The sequence below is a fragment of the Mesoplodon densirostris genome, chromosome 18 (genome assembly GCF_025265405.1).
Source record: "Mesoplodon densirostris isolate mMesDen1 chromosome 18, mMesDen1 primary haplotype, whole genome shotgun sequence".
Classification (NCBI taxonomy): Eukaryota; Metazoa; Chordata; class Mammalia; order Artiodactyla; family Ziphiidae; genus Mesoplodon; species Mesoplodon densirostris.
The window spans coordinates 23,922,389-23,942,539 of NC_082678.1; the positions used below are offsets into that span (position 1 = coordinate 23,922,389).

At 40.9% G+C, this 20,151-nt stretch overlaps 1 protein-coding gene across 7 annotated transcripts in view; it reads left to right on the top strand.

Moving 5' to 3' along the window:
• ABCA6 (ATP binding cassette subfamily A member 6) overlaps window positions 1–15,065 on the top strand; it is a 60,653-nt gene extending 45,588 nt beyond the window's left edge. For all 7 annotated transcript variants that reach the window (XM_060082417.1, XM_060082421.1, XM_060082416.1 and 4 more), the window contains 14 exons: window positions 498–617; window positions 916–993; window positions 2,225–2,316; window positions 3,228–3,345; window positions 3,947–4,064; window positions 5,190–5,281; window positions 5,531–5,709; window positions 6,523–6,598; window positions 6,676–6,770; window positions 7,838–7,957; window positions 8,156–8,296; window positions 10,396–10,475; window positions 13,991–14,046; window positions 14,179–15,065. In XM_060082417.1, coding sequence (XP_059938400.1) covers window positions 498–617; window positions 916–993; window positions 2,225–2,316; window positions 3,228–3,345; window positions 3,947–4,064; window positions 5,190–5,281; window positions 5,531–5,709; window positions 6,523–6,598; window positions 6,676–6,770; window positions 7,838–7,957; window positions 8,156–8,296; window positions 10,396–10,475; window positions 13,991–14,046; window positions 14,179–14,280 — 1,467 coding nt within the window. In that variant the 3' untranslated portion in view covers window positions 14,281–15,065. The remainder of the gene's footprint in view (window positions 1–497; window positions 618–915; window positions 994–2,224; window positions 2,317–3,227; window positions 3,346–3,946; window positions 4,065–5,189; window positions 5,282–5,530; window positions 5,710–6,522; window positions 6,599–6,675; window positions 6,771–7,837; window positions 7,958–8,155; window positions 8,297–10,395; window positions 10,476–13,990; window positions 14,047–14,178) is intronic.
• The last annotated feature ends 5,086 nt before the right edge of the window (window positions 15,066–20,151 follow it).

Here is a 20,151-nt window from a genome sequence, read left to right on the forward strand (position 1 = left end):
ATTTATATTTTCTGATTATTTTCCCTTTCTCATCTTTGCCTACTCCAGCATACTTGTCCATTTCATTTTTATAGCATTGAAAAGAAGCTACATAGTCATGGAATATTGAAGTGTCAGATTTGAAGAAAAGTCAAGATTTTCTAGTATAATTCACCTCATTTGATGGAAGGGAAAAAATTAAGAAGCCTGTTTAAAGTCACACAAAAATTAATGACAGACTCAGGAATAAAATTGAGGTCCAGGAAGTCTATTTGGTCATTTTATCTTTCACCTTAATCTCTAGCTTTTTCATCTAAGGATTTTCTGTTGGAAGCTGAAGGTCATATATATTCTCATTAACAAAACCTCCTCCCTTCCCTTCTCCCTTTGAAAAGGGTGTATCTGCATATGGAAAAATTCTCACGCGTTTGATGAGAACACCTACATCTTAAATATTTTCTCAAATATCAATGGATTGAGTATGTATGACGTGTAATATATTTCAACTTGCCTTGTAGACTGCAGTCATCACGTTTGGCATCATTATAATGAATCAATTCGACTTCCGTGTCTTGATAGTTTGCATGGTATTAGTTCCCTCAATGACCTTGGGTGGATTTATAGGTTTTTTGGAAGAGGTAAGAAATGTTACCATGTCATTAATTTTGAACGTGCAGCCTATTAAAGCGCTTTGCCTAAATCTATAAAGACAGAAAGGCTAGCGTTTTCCTGGGGCTGAGCTGGGAATGGGGTGGGGGCGGTATCTCTTTGGGGTGAGAGAAATGTTCTTAAGTTGAATTGTGGTGATACTCTCAAAACTCTGTAAACTTACTAAAAAGCCTTGAATCGTACACTTAAAATGAGTGAATTTTATGGCATGAAAAGTTAACCTCAACAGTGCTATTTAAAAAGCCTTTTTTTTTTTTGTCTTTGCAGAGAGCCCACAAATACCAAATAAAATATCAAAACCCAAACTATGACCTGAATGCAGCTGATCTTCTAGTATGCCTAATAGTAAGAAGGTTTTTCTATCTCATCGCCTACTTTTTGGATAGTTATCATTTACTGTAATAACTCCTTGATCTCGTCTGAAGTGTGCCAACTTTGAAAGTGTTTTTAAGAAAGTCGGATAAAGCAATTACATTCAGACATGATTCTAAATCCTAGTTATTTTTATATGCCTGAATGGACTGCGTAAGTCCAGAATTCAGTATAAAATTAGTTTTTCATGTTTATTTATCCTGTCTACTGCCCCCTCCAAATTTGAGAGAGCTTGTAAAAACACACATGCACTATAACCTAAATCCTTTGCATTAGAGATAAAAAAGCAAGTCAAAAAAAGAATGAAAGGGAAAAATGATTATACTAGTATGTTTAGGCTGAAGAAAACTACTGTCTTTGCATATGTGTCAGTACTTTTCTAGGCATAGAGCAAAACTAGAAGTCCTTGTCCTCGTGGGGCTTAAATTCTGGTGGAAGGAGGCAGGTAGTAAACTAAATAAATAACACATGCTGGGTAAGATGGGTGCTCAGGAAAGGATGAACTTTGAAAATAAACACCTGAAAGAGGCAAGGAAGCAAGCTGCAGGGAGATCACGGGAGGAGCGTTCCCATAGGAGGGGAGAGGGTGACCCTGGCTTGTTTCAGGGTCAGCCAGGAGGCCAGTGTAACCACGGGGGAGAGTGGTATGAGAGAAGGTCACAGACGTAGCAGAGACAAGTGCGGGGTGGACAGAGGAGTTACACAGAGATTCTGGGTCACGTTAAGGACCTTGAGTTTACTTTTCATAATCAAGGAGTCATCGGAGGATTTCAAGTGAAGCGATGTGCTGTGACATGCTTTAAAAGAATAGCTGTAGTTACTGTGTCGAGAATAGATGTTTGGGGCAAAGGAAGAAGAGTGAGACCCAGTAGCAAGGGGCTGTAACATCAATACTGAGCAATCACACGACCCGGGCCGGGGCGGGAGCAGCGCCAGGAGGGCTGAGGAGCCCTTGGGTTCTGGATAACTTTGAAAGTAGGACCAGATGACATGTGCTAACAGACTGGATGTAGGCTGTATAAGAAGAAAGAAGGCAGGTTCCACCAAGCTGGGTTGTTACTGTATAACTGGAATCCTCCCCTGATTTTTAAGAATGATTCACATCTATTTTATCCAAAGACTGAAAGACCACAAACCTGATTCAAATGTTTCAATAATATTTGTGAACTTCTGCCCAAATGTAACAGTGTTCCTGTGCTCCCAGCCTTACTTTCAGGCTTTGCTTTTCATTTTTGTTCTACGATGCTTGGAAGTAAAGTGTGGAAAGAAAATAATGCAAAAGGATCCTGTTTTCAGGTTGGCATAAAACTTACTTTCATACTTAATATCGTATTTTCATATTCCTAGATAGTGGCTGCACCACTGACCTCAAATTACTGATTTCTATTGACAATGTAAACAGCATGACGATTTGCATGATGGTCAATGGATTTCTGGCTGAACTGCCGGGAAATAGGAAACCCAGGCAGAGTTCTGCCACTAATGAGCTGAAGGGAGCTTTCAGCCTCTCAGAAATCTAATGAGTACTCAAATATGCCATTCTCCCATTCAAGAGGATTGCACATGCTTGACCAGAAGAGATGGGGTGGAGTCGGTTTAGCAGCATAGCTCAGAGTGCTTCACCACTGGAGGGAATCCAGGTAAAAGGTACTAGGCAAATACTGGGTGTGAGTAACGTGGGCTCAAAGTCTACAGAGAAAACGCAGGTGACCTGATTTTTTTTTTTTTTTTTTTTTTTTTTTTTGCGGTACGTGGGCCTCTCCCTGCTGTGGCCTCTCCCGTTGCGGAGCACAGGCTCCGGATGCACAGGCTCAGCGGCCATGGCTCACGGGCCAAGCTGCTCCGCGGCATGTGGGATCTTCCCAGACCGGGGCACGAACCCGTGTCCCCTGCATCGGCAGGCGGACTCCCAACCACTGCGCCACCAGGGAAGCCCAGGTGACCTGATTTTTAAGGAAGCAGCAGGACTTGCTGACAAGTTTGAAAGGGTCAAAGATGCTTATTAGGAGAATGGCAACAACACTGAGAAAGGGATTTGGCTGCTGGGACGGACCTTCTTGGCAAAAGCAGAAGCCATATTCATAGAGCCATCGTCATGACCAGTTTATTGAAAGAAAGGTCCATGGTGAAATCACCGAGAAGCTGATTCTTGATGCATCTTTGACACCTAGAAAAATCACATGTTGTGTATTTCATTTTCTCTGCAGAATTTCCCCTAAAAGTAGAGATGGTCGTCCAAATCCAGAAGAACCTGTAGACGAAGATGAAGACGTTCAGGCAGAAAGAATAAGAACGGCAACTGCCCTGACCGTTTCCACAGGGGAGGTAGAAAAGCAAGCGACAGAATGGATGTTAGCGGAGCTCTTTGAGGGCGGTCAAGAATAGCGGTTGATGTGCTGGGTTTCATTTCGAAAGTTTGCAGTTTGGTGCATTCAAGTAATTCTTAAACACGCAGGCGCCTCTTTTGAGGGCCCTGGATGCTCAGAGAACACAAATCACAGTGGTTTTATTTTTCTGAGAAAAATGGGCTTGGATATGTAGAGCTATCATTTCAAAACCAAAAATTTCATGAGTTGAAGAATTTATGTGACATTTGTTATAAAATGCCAGGCAGAGACTAAGGTTTTAAGGATTACTCTTCGATTCGATTTTGATGTGGTGGCGTTTCCAGGAGCTTAGATACTTCTGCTCGAGGAAGGCAAAGAGCTGGCCTGAAACTGTGCTGTTTACTCAGTCCATTTAGAAGCGAGAAATATTGTCAACATCCATGAATGCATGTTACATTTGAAACAAGCAATATGGATTACAGGCAACTCAGAATGTGGTTTGGTTCATGACATAGGGCAGGAAAGGTTCCAGCAGGGGGAACACAGAAACGTAAAGTCTCTGGAGTTTAAGAGGAAAATCACGCTGTCATCTATTCCAGAAACCAGTTATAATTGCTAGCTGTCTACACAAAGAATATGCGGGCCAGAAGAAAAGGTGCTTTTCAAGGAGGAAGAAGAAAATAGCAGCGAGAAATGTCTCCTTCTGTGTTAAAAAAGGTTTGGAAAAGTCACTTTTTAAATTTGCCATTATTTTGAGAAAGGCCCACTGAACATCTAGGTTGCAGGCCCCGTTGTACTTGCTGAAGCATTCATTCATTCATTCAACGTATATTTTTTGAGTGTGCCAGGGGCTCTTTTAGGATCTGGAAATATAATTATGAAACAAACAGGCAAGTTCCTGACCTCATGGATTTTACATCCTCAGAGGGGTCGATAAACAAAAATGACTTATCAAGAGAAGTTTCACATGTCATGCTGGCAAGTTCTGTGTGGAGCATTCAAGTATGTGAAATGACGGGAGTGACGTGGGCTGCATCCACTTAGGGTTAGGGGAGACGTTTCTTGAGCAGAGACATTTAAGCCAAGATCTAGGTGATAGGTACCAGCTATGTGAGCATGAAGAGATAAGAGAACCTCAGGCAGAGGAAACAGCAAGGACAGGGACTCAGACACAGGCACACCTTTGGAGTGGTTAAGGCACAAACAGAGGTCAGTGGATGCCTCCATGAACAGAAGGGATGCAGTCAAAAAGGTGAGCAGGGCCCGACGAGGTGCAGCTTTGTGAAAAACAGCAGAGTTTAGATTTTGTACCAAGTTAGTGGAATGCCACCAGAGGGTTTTTAGAGGCTTTTTGCCACCATTTAATTGGCACTTTGAAAAATATTACACCCTGGTTATTGTTTGTTCATGAATTTGGGTGGTGGACAAGTCAAGAGGCTTTCATACCAGTTCAGATGAAAGATGATAGTGACACAGACACAAGTGGTGGAATTTGGGATGGAGAAAATGTCCCCGACTTCCCAAGTTTAGCAATGTACTTAGGTACTCAACACATCAGCCATCTGCTATAAAAAAAAAATCTGGGCAGGTTTTTTCACTGAAAACGTAATATGAAAAAAAAAAAAAAACCTATGTATTGATAGCAAATAACAATCACTAAGCTTTTTCAAAAATGTTTAATTATAGGGGTTAAAGAACATGTTTTGGTGACATGGATTACATATACATTATAAATTTCAAAATGGTACTGAGGGATGCACATATAACTCAGAAACTTACTGAAGAAACAGGTTTATGTTATTCTTTTACTTCCAATATTGATAATGGGTGATTCTCTTTCAGGTGAAATTCTGGGATTGCTAGGACCTAATGGCGCTGGTAAAAGCTCATCTATTAGAATGATATCTGGGGTCATGAAGCCAACAGCTGGAGAGGTAGTGAAAATGAAGAAATGGTTTCCATTCCCAAAATAGACATGTTATAATATATATGGGTTATATCCTTGTAAGACTGTACTTTTATTAGTTTAAATAGTTTTTTATAGTAAATATATGAAGTAATTTCTGTAATATTTCTTTGATGCGCAAAAAAGTTGGGTGTTTATTAGCTACAAGTCAGTTTCTTGAGTAATCATGTGATTGGAGAAAAGCTTGCACGTTTCTGAAACCAGTTCACTTTCTTAGGTGGAACTGACCGGATACGGTTCGGTTTTGGATCATCAGGGGGATGGCGGCATCCGGTTCCTGGGGTACTGTCCCCAGGAGAACGTGCTGTGGCCCAACCTGACAGCACGTGAACATCTGGAGGTGTTCGCTGCAGTGAAAGGGCTGCGTAAAGTGGACGCCAGCATTGCCATTTCACGGTACTGTGCGGTCATGAGGTTTCTCTGTGCCGAGATGCAGGGAGGCTGTACCATCACAAATAGAGTGGAGAGTAGGAATGATGTCTGCACCTTTCAGGGAGCGTCAGGGGTAGAGCAGGGATGGAGGACAGGGTCTTGTTTCCTGCATCCCTGAATGAGGGATCTTTAAAAACAAATAATTCCATAGAATAATTGTCAATGTCAAATGATACCATATGATATCACTTATATGCGGAATCTATCAATAAAATACGACATAAGTGAACTTATCCATGAAGCAGAAGCAGACTCACAGACATAGAGAACAGACTGGTGGTTGCCAAGGGGGAGGGGAGGTGGGGGAGGGATGGATTTGGAGTTTGGGATTAGCAGATGCAAACTATTATATACAGGATGGATGAACAACAAGGACCTACCGTATATAGCACAGGGAACTATATTCAATGTCCTGTGATAAACCAGAATGGAAAAGAATCTGAAAAAGAATGGATATATGTATATGAACTGAATCACTTTGCTGTACAGCAGAAATTAACACATTGTAAATCAACTGTACTTCAATACAATACATTTTGAAAATGTTAAATGAGTGAATAATCATGAATAATCATCTATTTCAGTTAGAATTCTAGTTAGTTTCAAAATTTTTTTATGAGATGAAAATCTTTCACGTTCAAAATAAACTTTTTTCTTTGATCATCACTTTTGAGAATAATAGCACCAAGGAGGGAACTCCAGTGCTGTAACCCTTGCATGTGACTTGCCTTTCCCCAAATACTCTTGATCTCATAGTCTCATCCTGTTTTCTATCAGATTGGTGGACGCCTTCAAACTGCGCGAACAGCTGAGTGTTCCAGTGCAGAAATTAACAGCAGGAGCCGCTAGAAAGGTCTGTGTGGTGCAGGGTGTTATTCTGAGAGCTGACGGGCTGGTGGCAGCAAATAGCGGTGTTTCTCTGCATTTCAGTTGTGTTTTGTGCTGAGCATCCTGGGAGATCCACCTGTCCTGCTTCTGGATGAGCCGTCTACAGGCTTGGATCCAACAGAGCAGCGGCACATGTGGTGAGAAGTTACCAGCCTCAGAGCCAGGAGGACAAACCTTATGTACAAGTAGCATTTTAAACTGATCTTGGAAAAGCAAATCCACTGGTTCCTAATTGAGTGGAAACAATCCATATTATTAGGAAAACAAATATTTAACAGGTGGATTCTCTAATAGTGCATTATACCCATGTAGTATTCACATGGAAAAAAAAACCTCTCGGTATTTTGTTGAAGTTTTAGGTCTTGCAATTTGGAATGTATTTTAATTTTGCCAACTATTGAGATGTCTATAACAGTTGCCTTAGAAACTATTAGCTTGCTGATACATTTTCCTCATTTCCCTTTTTTCCGGCTTTCACCAAATCTGTCAAATTTGTTGATCCAGGTTTTCCTAGTTTTTAAATTCTTTTTACTTTCCTATGTAGGACTTTCTATTTGGAATTATAAAATTCTCCAGTCCACTTTCGTATTTGTGACTGTCCAGTATTTTCCCAACTTTTGTTTTAAATCAAATTTCATTTATTTATTTATTTAATCTTTTTGGCCGTGCTGCACGGCTTGCGGGATCTTAGTTCCCCGACCAGGGATTGAACCCGTGCCCCCGGCAGTGGAGGCATGGAGCCCTAACCACTGGACCACCAGGGAAGTCCCTCTCAACTTTTTAAAAGAACTTCGTTATGGAAATGCTATACAAACGGATAGAGAATTATCTATGAATCTGTTAAACCAAGAGTTATTTGCATAAGACCCATCTTCCTTCATCTTTACCCTCTGCCACTGCTTTTCCCTACTGTCCAGTTATTTTGAAGCAAATACTAGGCAGTGTCTCCTTCATGTATAAACAGTTCAGTTAGTTTCTCCAAAAGAAATGGAGTTTTTTTTAAACTTAACCAGAATACCATTAGCACACCTAAAACTATTTTAAAACTTTTATCAAAACCTTCTCAGTATTCACATTTCCCTGTTTCTTTTTTAATTAGGATTTAAATATGATCCATAAATTGTATTTTATCTATAAAATTTCCCTTCTATCTCTTTTTTCCTATACTTAAAAAAAAATGGTGTTAATATTGGGGCTCATTCAGGCAGACGATCCAGACAGCCATTAAAAACACGGAGAGGGGCGCCCTCCTGACCACCCATTACCTGGCCGAGGCCGAGGCCCTGTGTGACCGTGTGGCCATAATGGTGTCCGGAAAGCTGAGGTGGGTGTCTTTCCAGAGCCTGCACTTGACTTTCTAAACGAGATTTGCTATGAAAACAGCAAAAATCACTGTCATCAGCTGGAGCTCTTCCTTTCCTCTGCCTCAGGGACCCCCTCTCCCTACATTCGAAATTTAAGAATAACATGAAAAAATTTCAGGGGCAAGATTTTTTCCAGCCTGTTTCCTTTTTGCTCACAGATGCATCGGTTCCATCCAACACCTGAAAAACAACCTTGGCAAGGAGTACATTCTCGAACTAACAGTGAAGGAAACTTCTCAAGTGCCGTTGGTCCACACCGAGGTTCTGAAGCTTTTCCCACACGCTGCACAGCAGGAGAGGTAAAAGGAGCTTTTGATTGTGGACGAACGTGTTGGCTTTTCCCATCAGTGGTTTTGTTTTCCTGCTCTGTGAGAAGTTCAGGGCTACTTGACTTCACAGTCAAGTGAGGGTCCTCAAAAATGGATTTAAGTCTTCCAGATTATGGTTTTTGGGAGCTACCCAGAAAGCTGTGCCCCCAAGGGAGACTTGGAGACACCCGGCCTGGGCCTCCTCGGCCATCCAAGGCTGGTCTCCAGCTCTGCAGGGGGACTTGGGAAAAATGGGGGAAAGGATTTCTGATGACTTGGAGCTACACAAGACTGCAGCGGGGCCCATGACACCTTCCTTAGGCTTCTCTAAAAGATGTAAATAGTTACAATTTTAAAGACGCAACTATTTAGGATGAACCATCCTCATTGGAAACAAACAGCAATTGAGACCATCAAAGAGTTTCCCTTTCATGGAGTTTTCATGCCTCAAAATGTAGACTAGAGGGCTTCCCTGTTGGCGCAGTGGTTGAGAATCTGCCGGCTAATGCAGGGGACACGGGTTTGAGCCCTGGTCTGGGAGGATCCCACATGCCGCGGAGCAGCTGGGCCCGTGAGCCACAACTACTGAGCCTGCGCATCTGGAGCCTGTGCTCCACAACAAGAGAGGCCGCGACAGTGAGAGGCCCGCGCACCACGATGAAGAGTGACCCCTGCTTGCCACAACTAGAGAAAGCCCTCGCACAGAAACGAAGATGCAACACAGCAAAAATAAATAAATTAATTAATAAACTCCTACCCCCAACATCTTAAAAAAAATGTAGAGTAGAAAGGCATATGTGTGTGAGCACGTAGGGATATGGGTGTTTTTCTTCCAAGGGGAGGGCAGGGCCGTGGAGCAGGAACTGAGTTTGAATCTCCTTGGAGGGATAAGCACAGCAAAAAAGCAGGACGTAACAGTGGCTGTTTTCCTTTTGGCACAGATCAAACGTAATGGAATTATCTAAGGGAAACGCCAGGGCACGTAATTCAGTCCTATTCCCAGACCCTCAGGGTCACAAATCCAAGAAGCGGTTTTGATGAATAGATGGAAAGGTCATGGGGGCGGGGGAAGGCTGGGCTGAAGAGGGCCCGACCGGGAGGTCTGGCAGCTTTAGGGCTGCCTGGGAGCATGGGGCCGGAGGTCGTATGGCCAGGAGTAGCACAAGGAGACACGGCAAAAGTCAGTTCCGGCTCGTCCTCTCCTTTGAGGCGTCAACTACAGATTGGCACTTGCCATCTGCCTCTACAAGGGTTAAATCGTGAACTGCTGCAGCTGCTGACTTTCAACGACCCCGGAAAGGAATTCAGGGTGGAGATCAGGAATGAGGCGCTCTGTGCTCTGGGAAAAACTGGCAGAACAGGTCTTGAGATAGATATTTTCAGAAGATTTTATGAGCCCAATTCTTACATCTCCTATCTAGAAAAGCACTAAAATCCTTCATGGTGACGTCTGCTCCTCGCGACTAGCAGAAACCTGCAAAAAATATGTGCTCGATTGCATGGACTCCCCCTCACCAAAATCACATACATACTGACCTTCCCCCCCCGCCTCTCTGGGGCAGTTTCTCAGAGCTCTCTGAAATGCTGTCTCCCGGGCTAGAGTCCTCAAGCTGCCCCAAATAAAACTGAACTCACAACTTTCACGTTGTGCATTTTTAAGTCAGCAGATGTCAGGAACGTTTTGTTTAAAGGGATTGGAATCCCAACACTATTATGACTCTCAGTCTCAACTTTGTATCTTTCCTTCACTTTCTGGTGACAAGGATGAAATGTTAAGTTGGGGTTCGTTCCAACCTAATTGGAACTAACCAAAGGGATTTGTTCAGCATATCTGTGTTCCACAAGAAAAAGGTTTGCACAGACTGAGCATAAGAGTAATTATACTGGATCATTTCCAAACACCAGCCACCAAAGCCACTGTAAGAAATGTCCATTGATAAATTATTTTATCTGTTTCAGATTGAAGCCATACATTAATTTGCATTAATTTTATTTTAAAAAGGAAATTGCTGTTAATGTCAACATTTATTTTGATGGTCATTTTGTTCCCTTGAAACTCAAGGTCAAGTATGACATTTTTCTATTTCTAGGTATTCCTCCTTCTTGGCCTATAAACTGCCCATGGAGGATGTTCACCCTCTATCTCAGGCCTTTCACAAATTAGAAGCAGGTAAGAATGACCATTTTTAAATAAAACTTTTGGAGAATTAATCCAAAATTAGATAATATTTTTGGATTTAACTTTATTTTTTTCATTTTTTAATTAAGGTACAGTTTATTTACATTATATTAGTTTTAGGTGTACAACATAATGATTCAAAATTTTTATAGATTATACTCCATTAAAGTTATTATAAAATGTAGGCTATATTCCCTGTTCTGTACGATATATCCTTGCAGCTTATTTATTTTATACATAGTAGTTTGTACCTCTAATCCCCTACCTTTATCATGCCTCCACCCCTCTTCCGTCTCCCGACCGGTAACCACTAGATTGTTCTCTAGATCTGTGAGTCTATTTGTGAAATGTTTCGTTATATTCATTTGTTGTATTTTTAGATTCCATACATAAGTGATAACATACAGTATTTGTCTTTTACTTACTTTACTAAGAATAATGCCCTCCAGGTCCATCCATGTTGCAAATGGCAAAATTTCTTTTCTTTTTTTTTTTCCTGTGGCCGAGTAGTATTCCATTCTGTATAGATATGTACCACATCTTCTTTATCCGTTCATCTGCAGATGGACACTTAGGTTGTTTCCATATCTTGGCTACTGTAAATAATGCTGTTATGAACACTGGGGTGCATGGATCTTTTCAAATCGCTATTTTTGTTTTCTTCGGATATATGCCCAGGAGTGGGATTGCTGGATCATATGGTAGCTCTAGTTTTAGTTCTTTGAGGAACCTCCATACTGTTCTCCATAGTGGCTGCACCAATTTACATTCCCACCAACAGTGCAAGAGGGTTCCTTTTTCTCCACACCCTCTCCAGCATTTGTTATTTGTGGTCTTTTTGATGATACCCATTCTGACAAGTGTGAGGTGATATCTCATTGTGGTTCTGATTTGCATTTCTCTGATGATTAGTGATGTTGAGTATCTTTTCATATGCCTGTGACCATCTGTCTGTCTACTTTGGAAAAATGTCTATTCAGGTCTTCTGCCTATTTTTTAATCAAGCTGTTTGTTTGGGTTTTTTTGGTTTTATATGAGCTGTTTATACATTTTAGATTTTAACCCCTTTTCAGTCATATCAAAAAGACCCCAAATAGCCAAAGCAATCTTGAGAAAGAAAAATGGAGCTAGAGGAATCAGGTTGCCTGACTTCAGACTATACTACAAAGTATAGTACGGTAATCAAGACAGTATGGTACTGGCACAAAAACAGAAATATAGATCAATGGAACAGGATAGAAAACCCAGATATAAACCCACGCACCTATGGTCACCTAATCTATGACAAAGGAGGCAAGGGTATACAATGGAGAAAAGACAGTCTCTTCAATAAGTGGTGCTGGGAAAACTGGACAGCTACACGTAAAAGAATGAAATTAGAACACTCCCTAACATCATACAAAAATAAACTCAAAATGAATTAAAGACCTAAATGTAAGACCAGACACTATTAAACTCTTAGAGGAAAATATAGGAAGAACGCTCTTTGACATAAATCACAGCAAGATCTTTTTTGACCCACCTCCTCGAGTAATGAAAATAAAAACAAAAATAAACCAATGGGACCTAATGAAACTTGAAAGCTTTTGCACAGCAAAGAAAACTATAAATGAAATGAAAAGACAGCCCTCAGAATGGGAGAAAATATTTGCAAACGACGCAACTGACAAGGGATTAATCTCCAAAATATACAAACAGCTCATGCAGCTCAATATCCAAAAAACAAACAACGCAATCAAAAAAAAAGGATGGAAGACCTAAATAGACATTTCTCCAAATAAGACATACAGATGGCCAAGAGGCACATGAAAAGATGCTCAATATCACTAATTATTAGAGAAGTGCTGATCAAAATTACAATGACGGGCTTCCCTGGTGGTGCAGTGGTTAAGAATCCACCTGCCAATGCAGGGGACACAGGTTTGAGCCCTGGTCTGGGAAGATCCCACATGCCACAGAGCAGCTAAGCCCGTGCACCACAACTACTGAGCCTGCACTCTAGAGCCCGTGAGCCACAGCTACTGAGCCTGCATGCCACAACTACTGAAGCCTGCGTGCCTAGAGCCTGTGCTCCACAACAAGAGAAGCCACCACAATGAGAAGCCCATGCACCGCAACGAAGAGTAGCCCCTGCTCGCCACAACTAGAGAAAGCCCCCACACAGCAATGAAGACCCAATGCAGCCAAAATAATAATAATAATAATAATAATAATAAATATTTTTTTAAGTTTAAAAAAGAAACTGCAAGGAAGTATCACCTCACACCCGTCAGAATTGCCATCATCAAAAAATCTACAAACAATAAATTCTGGAGAGGGTGTGGAGAAAAGGGAACCTTCTTGCACTGTTGGTGGGAATGAAAATTGGTACAGCCGCTATGGAGAACAGTATGGAGGTTCCTTAAAAAACTAAAAATAGAACTACCATATGACCCAGCAATCCCACTACTGGACATATGCCCTGAGAAAATCATAATTCAAAAAGACACATGCAGGGCCTCCCTGGTGGCGCAGTGGTTGAGAGTCCGCCTGCCGATGCAGGGGATACGGGTTCGTGCCCCGGTCTGGGAGGATCCCATGTGCCGCGGAGCGGCTGGGCCCGTGAGCCATGGCCGCTGGGCCTGCGCGTCCGGAGCCTGTGCTCCACAACGGGAGAGGCCACAACAGTGAGAGGCCCGCATACCGCAAAAAGGAAAAAAAAAAAAAAAAAAAAAAAAGACACATGCAGCCCAATGTTCATTGCAGCACTATTTGCAATAGCCAGGACACAGAAGCAACCTTAATTTCCATAAACAGATGAATGGATAAAGAAGATGTGTTACATATATACAATGGAACATTACTCAGCCATAAAAAGGAACGAAATAGGGTCATTTGTAGAGACATGGATGGACTTAGAGACTGTCATACAGAGTGAAGTAAGTCAGAAAAAGAAAAATAAATATCGTATATTAATGCATATATGTGGAATCTAGAAAAATGGTACAGATAAACCTATTTGCAGGACAGGAATAGAGATGCAGATGTGTGGACACGGGGCCGGGGGGAGGGGGGATGAATTGGGTGATTGGGAATGACATATATACACAGCCATGTGTAAAATAGTTAGCTAGTGGGAACCTGCTGTAGAGCACAGGGAGGTCAGCTCAGTGCTCTGTGGTGACCTAGGTGGGAAGGATGGTGGCGGGGGGAGGGAGGCCCAAGAGGGAGGGGATATATGTATATGTACAGCTGATTCGCTTCGTTGTACAGCAGAAACTAATACAACATTGTAAAGCAACTATACCCCAATAAAAAAAACAATAAATAATTATAACATCAACAAAAAATATGTATTTATACTGATGCTATGACTTTTCACTACTACATTCTTTCACCAAGCATTTGTTCATTCAGCTCTATATTCCATTTATATCAATTATTGGCAGTTTTGTTTCAGATGACTTTGAAAAGATGGTTGATAGTAAATAAATTGTAAGCATCTACTACTAGTCTTTTTTTTTCAGTGAAACATAACTTTAACCTGGAAGAATACAGCCTCTCTCAGTGCACCTTGGAAAAGGTGAGTCAGCCTGTATGGTTTGGTATCATCCCTGTAAATTTCACGTGAAAGTAGCATGCATGCTTTCTGTTTATTTAGAAGACAATCAACAGCTTGCTAATTCTTTGTGCTTCTTCTCTGGCACCTGTTTAGGTGTCCTTAGAGCTTTCTAAGGAGCAGGACCTGGGAAATTTTGATAAAGAGGTTGATACAACCATGAGATGGAAACTCCTTCCTCATTCAGAAGACCCTTGAAGCCTCAAGCCTAATCGCTCTTTTTTGACGTCTTATAAGCTTATGTCATATGTAATAATTAGCGTGTATAATTTAAAAATTACTAACATCAATATTAGGTATATTTTGTATATTTAGTCAATAAATGAATAAATTTTAAAAATTATTCTTCCCTTTAACTTTTGGAGTGGTAGAAGATCTATGATAAAGGCAATACAAAGTATTAGTAAAGATACCTGAAGAGCCATGTATAGGGTGTTGTGAAAATAAAGCCACACATATGGAATTTTTTGAAATATGACTTTTTTAGAAGTATGACGACTTTCTAAAATTCCCTTGCTGACAAAGGTGAGGGATGTATTCAACAGCTAGAAACTGCATGATTGTTGCAGACCAGTTTGTGATACACTGGGTGAATGAGTTTGCTTTAATACACAGGTACAACCCAGGGTCTTCCTCTGAAACCTCTTCAGAAATTGTTTTAAAAGTCACAGGATTAGGAGTTCCTTGTATTCACAAATGAACAAGCATGTGCTTTGGAAAAGTAGTTCAAATATACCTTTTGAAAACAATGAGAATCACAGCAATATTTGTTCAGATTTTCAAAAATTTGAATATGTTCTTATGATTGTGGGGGACACTGATTTCCTGTATCACCTGATCAATAGTTTTCTGTGTATTTACTGCTATTTTAAGAAGATATATGCACACATGTGTGCATATCTTTTGTATTACTCAAAGTCTGTGCCAGCTTTACATATTATTTTATTTTTTTCCTTAAACAATAGCTATTTCATTTTGAATATCATCAGAAAATTTTTTGAAGACAAAGCAGTATTCTTGCTGCTTTCTGAGGGTGATATGTTACATAACTTTTAAAAAAATTGTTATGCTCATAGAAGAAAATGTGTATAATAGAGAAAAATATAGAAATTGAATGTACTGAATAAAAGAGTCACTACCATTCCTCCATACCCCCAAATCAACTATTTCCTTTTTCCTTTAGTGCATTTTTTACATGGTTGGAATCATGATAGTACATATAATTTTCTGATTAAATACAGATGTGTATTTGCTGATATAACATTGAAATTGGTTTAATTTACTTTTAAACTTATGGTGAGGTTGCAGCTTTATATGTTTGCATTTTATTTTGTGTTAATTATTTGTATTCTTTGTTCATCTATCATTGTACTTTAATCTTTTTCTTATCCATTTTATAAACTTTTTACATGGTTAAAAATTTTATCTGTATATTTTACGTATATCATAATTATATCTGGAACATTATGTTTCCAAATCTATGATAAATCATTTATAGTTTACTGTTTACTCAGGAGCCCTTAGTACCCTACAAAAATAAATCCATATCACAATGAGATCTGATTTTAAATTATTTCTAAAACTCAAGCAATAAATAATCCTGTCTTGCTCAACTGTATAACACCACAACATATACAATCATTTTACATAACGGTATGATGAAATCTTTACTTATGCTCTTTATAAATAATATATTTTCTTAACTGTTATAGAAATATGTTTACAAAGTACTGAATAACCAATATCAGATGTAGTACTATGAATATTTTAAAAGATTAATCTGGATGTAGTTTGCTAAAACCATCATAATACAGTTGTTTTTGAAGATATTAACTTTTGTTTTTATTGGGATTGTGCTCAAGAGCAGGTGAATGTGTTCCAAAAGAGAAGGTCATTAGAATAAAACAAAGGAAGGGATTTTTTTAAAAAAAGGATAGAGAGTTTGTACCATCTCTAATTTTATGGTGGACAGATCTTGTACTGGGTTTGTTCTCTGTTTGCCTAACATCCCCTTCCAGGGGAAGCTGACCTCCCCTTCTTTGCATCACAATTCCCTTCTTTGATGGATGGCTTCCAGTTGGGTTTGACCAACCCAACAGAAAGTAGCAGCAAGGGACAGGAAGGGAAACATCAGAGGGTCTCTCTCCTCCTCCCGCTGCTGTAGCTTCAGATCTCAAGCAGTAGATGCATCTTTCCAGGCCTATAGTCTTTGTCCCCCTCCGGTTACACCCACTTGCTTCTGCCCCCCGCTCCCCCGCCGCCCCGTACTATTGACCCCAGGACGCCTCTTTCACCTAGTCCACACTCGGCCACCAGCAATTCATCAAAATCGCCATTTAAGTGTTTGCTCCTACCACCTTATGGTTCCAGTGGCTTCTGCTCCACGTAAGCTGATTTTGGCTGTGATACTCTGTATTCACTTGTGGAAAAAAATAAGAAATATATACCTTGATCTCTGCCCCTGGTTTCTGCTAATATTTGGTCTTTGACTCTGAGCTTCTAAACCCTCATAATTTCCTGAGCAATAGGAGTGTGTGACACAGAGCTCCTAAGTTCCTCGGAATTTCCTGGGTGATAAGTGCATCTTTTATTCTAATGTGGCAATTCTTGGTGGGCTCCTGGATGGGGCTAGTCACCAGAAAGACTAAGCTATGATGAAAAACTTGGTACTTTCAGCCTCATCTCCCATTCTCTGGAGAGGGGAGTGGGGTTGTACATTGAGTTCATAATTGATCATGCCTACCTGATGAGGCCTCCATAAAAATCCCAAAAGTACTGGGTCCAGAGAACTTCTGGGTTGGTGAGCACGCCCACATGCCAGGAGGGTGGTACACCCCAGCTCCTGCGCTCAGGACCCTTCCAGACCCTATGAATCCCTTCATTTGGCTATTTATTTGAATCCTTTATCACATTCTTTTTATATAATAAACCTGTAAACATAAGTAAGTTTCCCTGAGCTCTGTGAGCTGTGCTGGCAAATTGTTGAACCCAAGGTGGGGAGTCACAGGAAGCCCATTTTATAGCCAGTTTGTCAACAGCACAGATGACCAGCTGAGGACTTGTCATTAGCATCTGTAGTAGGAGTAGTTTTGTGGGACTGAGGCTTAACCTGTGGGATCTGACAATAACCAGAGAGCTAGTGCTAGAACTACACTGAATTGAATTGAATTCTCCAACATCCAGGTGGTGGTGGAGAGTTGCTCACTATGCCTCAAAACCCACACATTTGGTGGCCAGACGTGAAGTGTGCGGGCAAAAGAAAACAGGGTATTTTTCCAAGACATTTGGTGTCAGTGAAGTGGAATTTGCTAGAACGGCTCTGGCTCATGGAAATATGTGGGTTGGGAAAAGAAAGAATGCAAGGGTGGGGGATGGGGAACCTTTGGTCCCTGATAGCTACCCCCATCACCCACGGTATAAACATCAGCTACCAAAGGTAACACCAGTGGAATTAGAGATGAGAGTAGACACAATGGTTCATTGGACATGCAAGGATATGCAGAACAATAAGTATGCTAAACATACAATCCCTATGTTATTATTATCTATAGTAGCTAAAGTGAGAGAAAGTGCTGAACTGGACCTTGATGCTGGACCAAGCTCAGCTTTGGGTCAGTCTTAGCTTTGACTGCTAACCTCAAAGCTGCCTGCAAAGGGAAGAATCATGCCAGGAAAGTACCTCTGTGGCCTCCAGTCTCCAAAAAAGGAACTCAGTGTGGTGGAGGGGAAAAAAACAAGAAACTACCGAGGCAGGGGGTATAGTGTGAAGTTGTCTCACTTTGTGGATTGGTATCATCAGCTTCCTGAAGAACCTTGACTCAAATGGATTGTGAGAGTGACTAATTTGGGGGCTGTGTCTTTGGTTTTGAGGGCTGCAGAGGGGAAGGGCGTGGTGCGGTCTTACAGGACCTGCAGCTCACAATTGAACACTCACAGATGGCTATATGTGATCCAGACACACAGAGGGTTATTCTTGAGGGAATGGCCAGCCTGGTGGATGGGATAAAAGCCACCATAAAATACATTTATCCTGAAAAGGGTGACTGCCCAACTGCCCCAGGAAATGCCTGGTGGAATCTCAGATGAGACAGTTGATATGCTTCAAATGCTAGTGAGATTGGGTTTATGAAGACTGAGACATTCACCCACTGAATATGCCTTTTACCAGGTCACGGTAAATGCAGTGGTTAAGGGGGTGTCTTTTACATGGGCCCCCCATGTGACATTGTTCTTGAAAAATCCAACAGTTTGAGAAGCTTTATCTGATTTGCTGTCTCTTCCCCATAGGGATCTATCTTACTGATACCAAGGTCACTAAAGAGAAAATGAGGAGACACAGAAAGAAGAGTCAAGGAACTTGACCTAGGAGGGGGCAAGTTTTCAAGAATGAGAAATGAGATGAATGTGGTGGACGTGGGTGGTGTCAATGCAGCACTACAGAAGGTTGGGTGGACCAGTGGGACCCCAACATCAGAAGGCCCCAAAGAAGTTCACTCCATTTACCCCAGTTTGGAAGAATTAAAAAAAAAAACAGAAGGCAAACATTATGATGAGATACCCCACCCAGAATGGCCTGGGATATTGGCTAAGCAGATTAATTAGCATAAAGACTGAAAGAGAGGCCAGAATCTTCTGGTCCTACCTAGTGGGGATCCAAGGTCACATGCACATGTGTGGGTTACCGGCCAGAAAGGGGGAGAGACTTTTCTGGGACTCCTTAACCCAAGAGTCCAGTGTACTGTGATTGGAAACCTGTAGAAGTCTTTTTTTTTTTTTATTATTATTATTATTTTTTTTTATTTTATTTTACAAATTTAATCAGTTATACATATACATATGTTCCCATATCCCCTCCCTTTTGCGTCTCCCTCCCACCCTCCCTATCCCACCCCTCCAGGCGGTCACAAAGAACCGAGCTGATTTCCCTGTGCTATGCGGCTGCTTCCCACTAGCTATCTACCTTGCGTTTGGTAGTGTATATATGTCCATGCCGCTCTTTCACTTTGTCACAGCTTACCATTCCCCCTCCCCATATCCTCAAGTCCATGCTCTAGTAGGTATGTGTCTTTATTCCTGTCTTACCCCTATGTTCTTGATGACATTTTTTTCTTAAATTCCATATATATGTGTCAGCATACAGTATTTGTCTTTCTCTTTCTGACTTACTTCACTCTGTATGACAAACTCTAGGTCCATCCACCTCATTACAAATAGCTCAATTTCATTTCTTTTTATGGCTGAGTAATATTCCATTGTATATATGTGCCACATCTTCTTTATCCATTCATCCGATGATGGACACTTAGGTTGTTTCCATCTCCGGGCTATTGTAAATAGGGCTGCTATGAACATTTTGGTACATGTCTCTTTTTGAATTATGGTTTTCTCAGGGTATATGCCAGTAGTGGGATTGCTGGGTCATATGGTAGTTCTATTTGTAGTTTTTTAAGGAACCTCCATACAGTTCTCCATAGTGGCTGTACCAATTCACATTCCCACCAGCAGTGCAAGAGTGTTCCCTTTTTTCCACACCCTCTCCAGCATTTATTGTTTCTAGATTTTTTGATGATGGCCATTCTGACTGGTGTGAGATGATATCTCATTGTAGTTTTGATTTGCATTTCTCTAATGAGTAAAGATGTTGAGCATCCTTTCATGTGTTTGTTGGCGGTCTGTATATGTTCTGTGGAGAAATGTCTATTTAGGTCTTCTGCCCATTTTTGGATTGGGTTGTTTGTTTTTTTGTTATTGAGCTGCATGAGCTGCTTATAAATTTTGGAGATTAATCCTTTGTCAGTTGCTTCATTTGCAAATATTTTCTCCCATTCTGAGGGTTGTCTTTTCGTCTTGTTTATGGTTTCCTTTGCTGTGCAAAAGCTTTGAAGTTTCATTAGGTCCCATGTGTTTATTTTTGTCTTTATTTCCATTTCTCTAGGAGGTGGGTCAAAAAGGATCTTGCTGTGATTTATGTCATAGAGTGTTCTGCCTATGTTTTCCTCTAGGAGTTTGATAGTGTCTGGCCTTACATTTAGGTCTTTAATCCATTTTGAGCTAATTTTTGTGTATGGT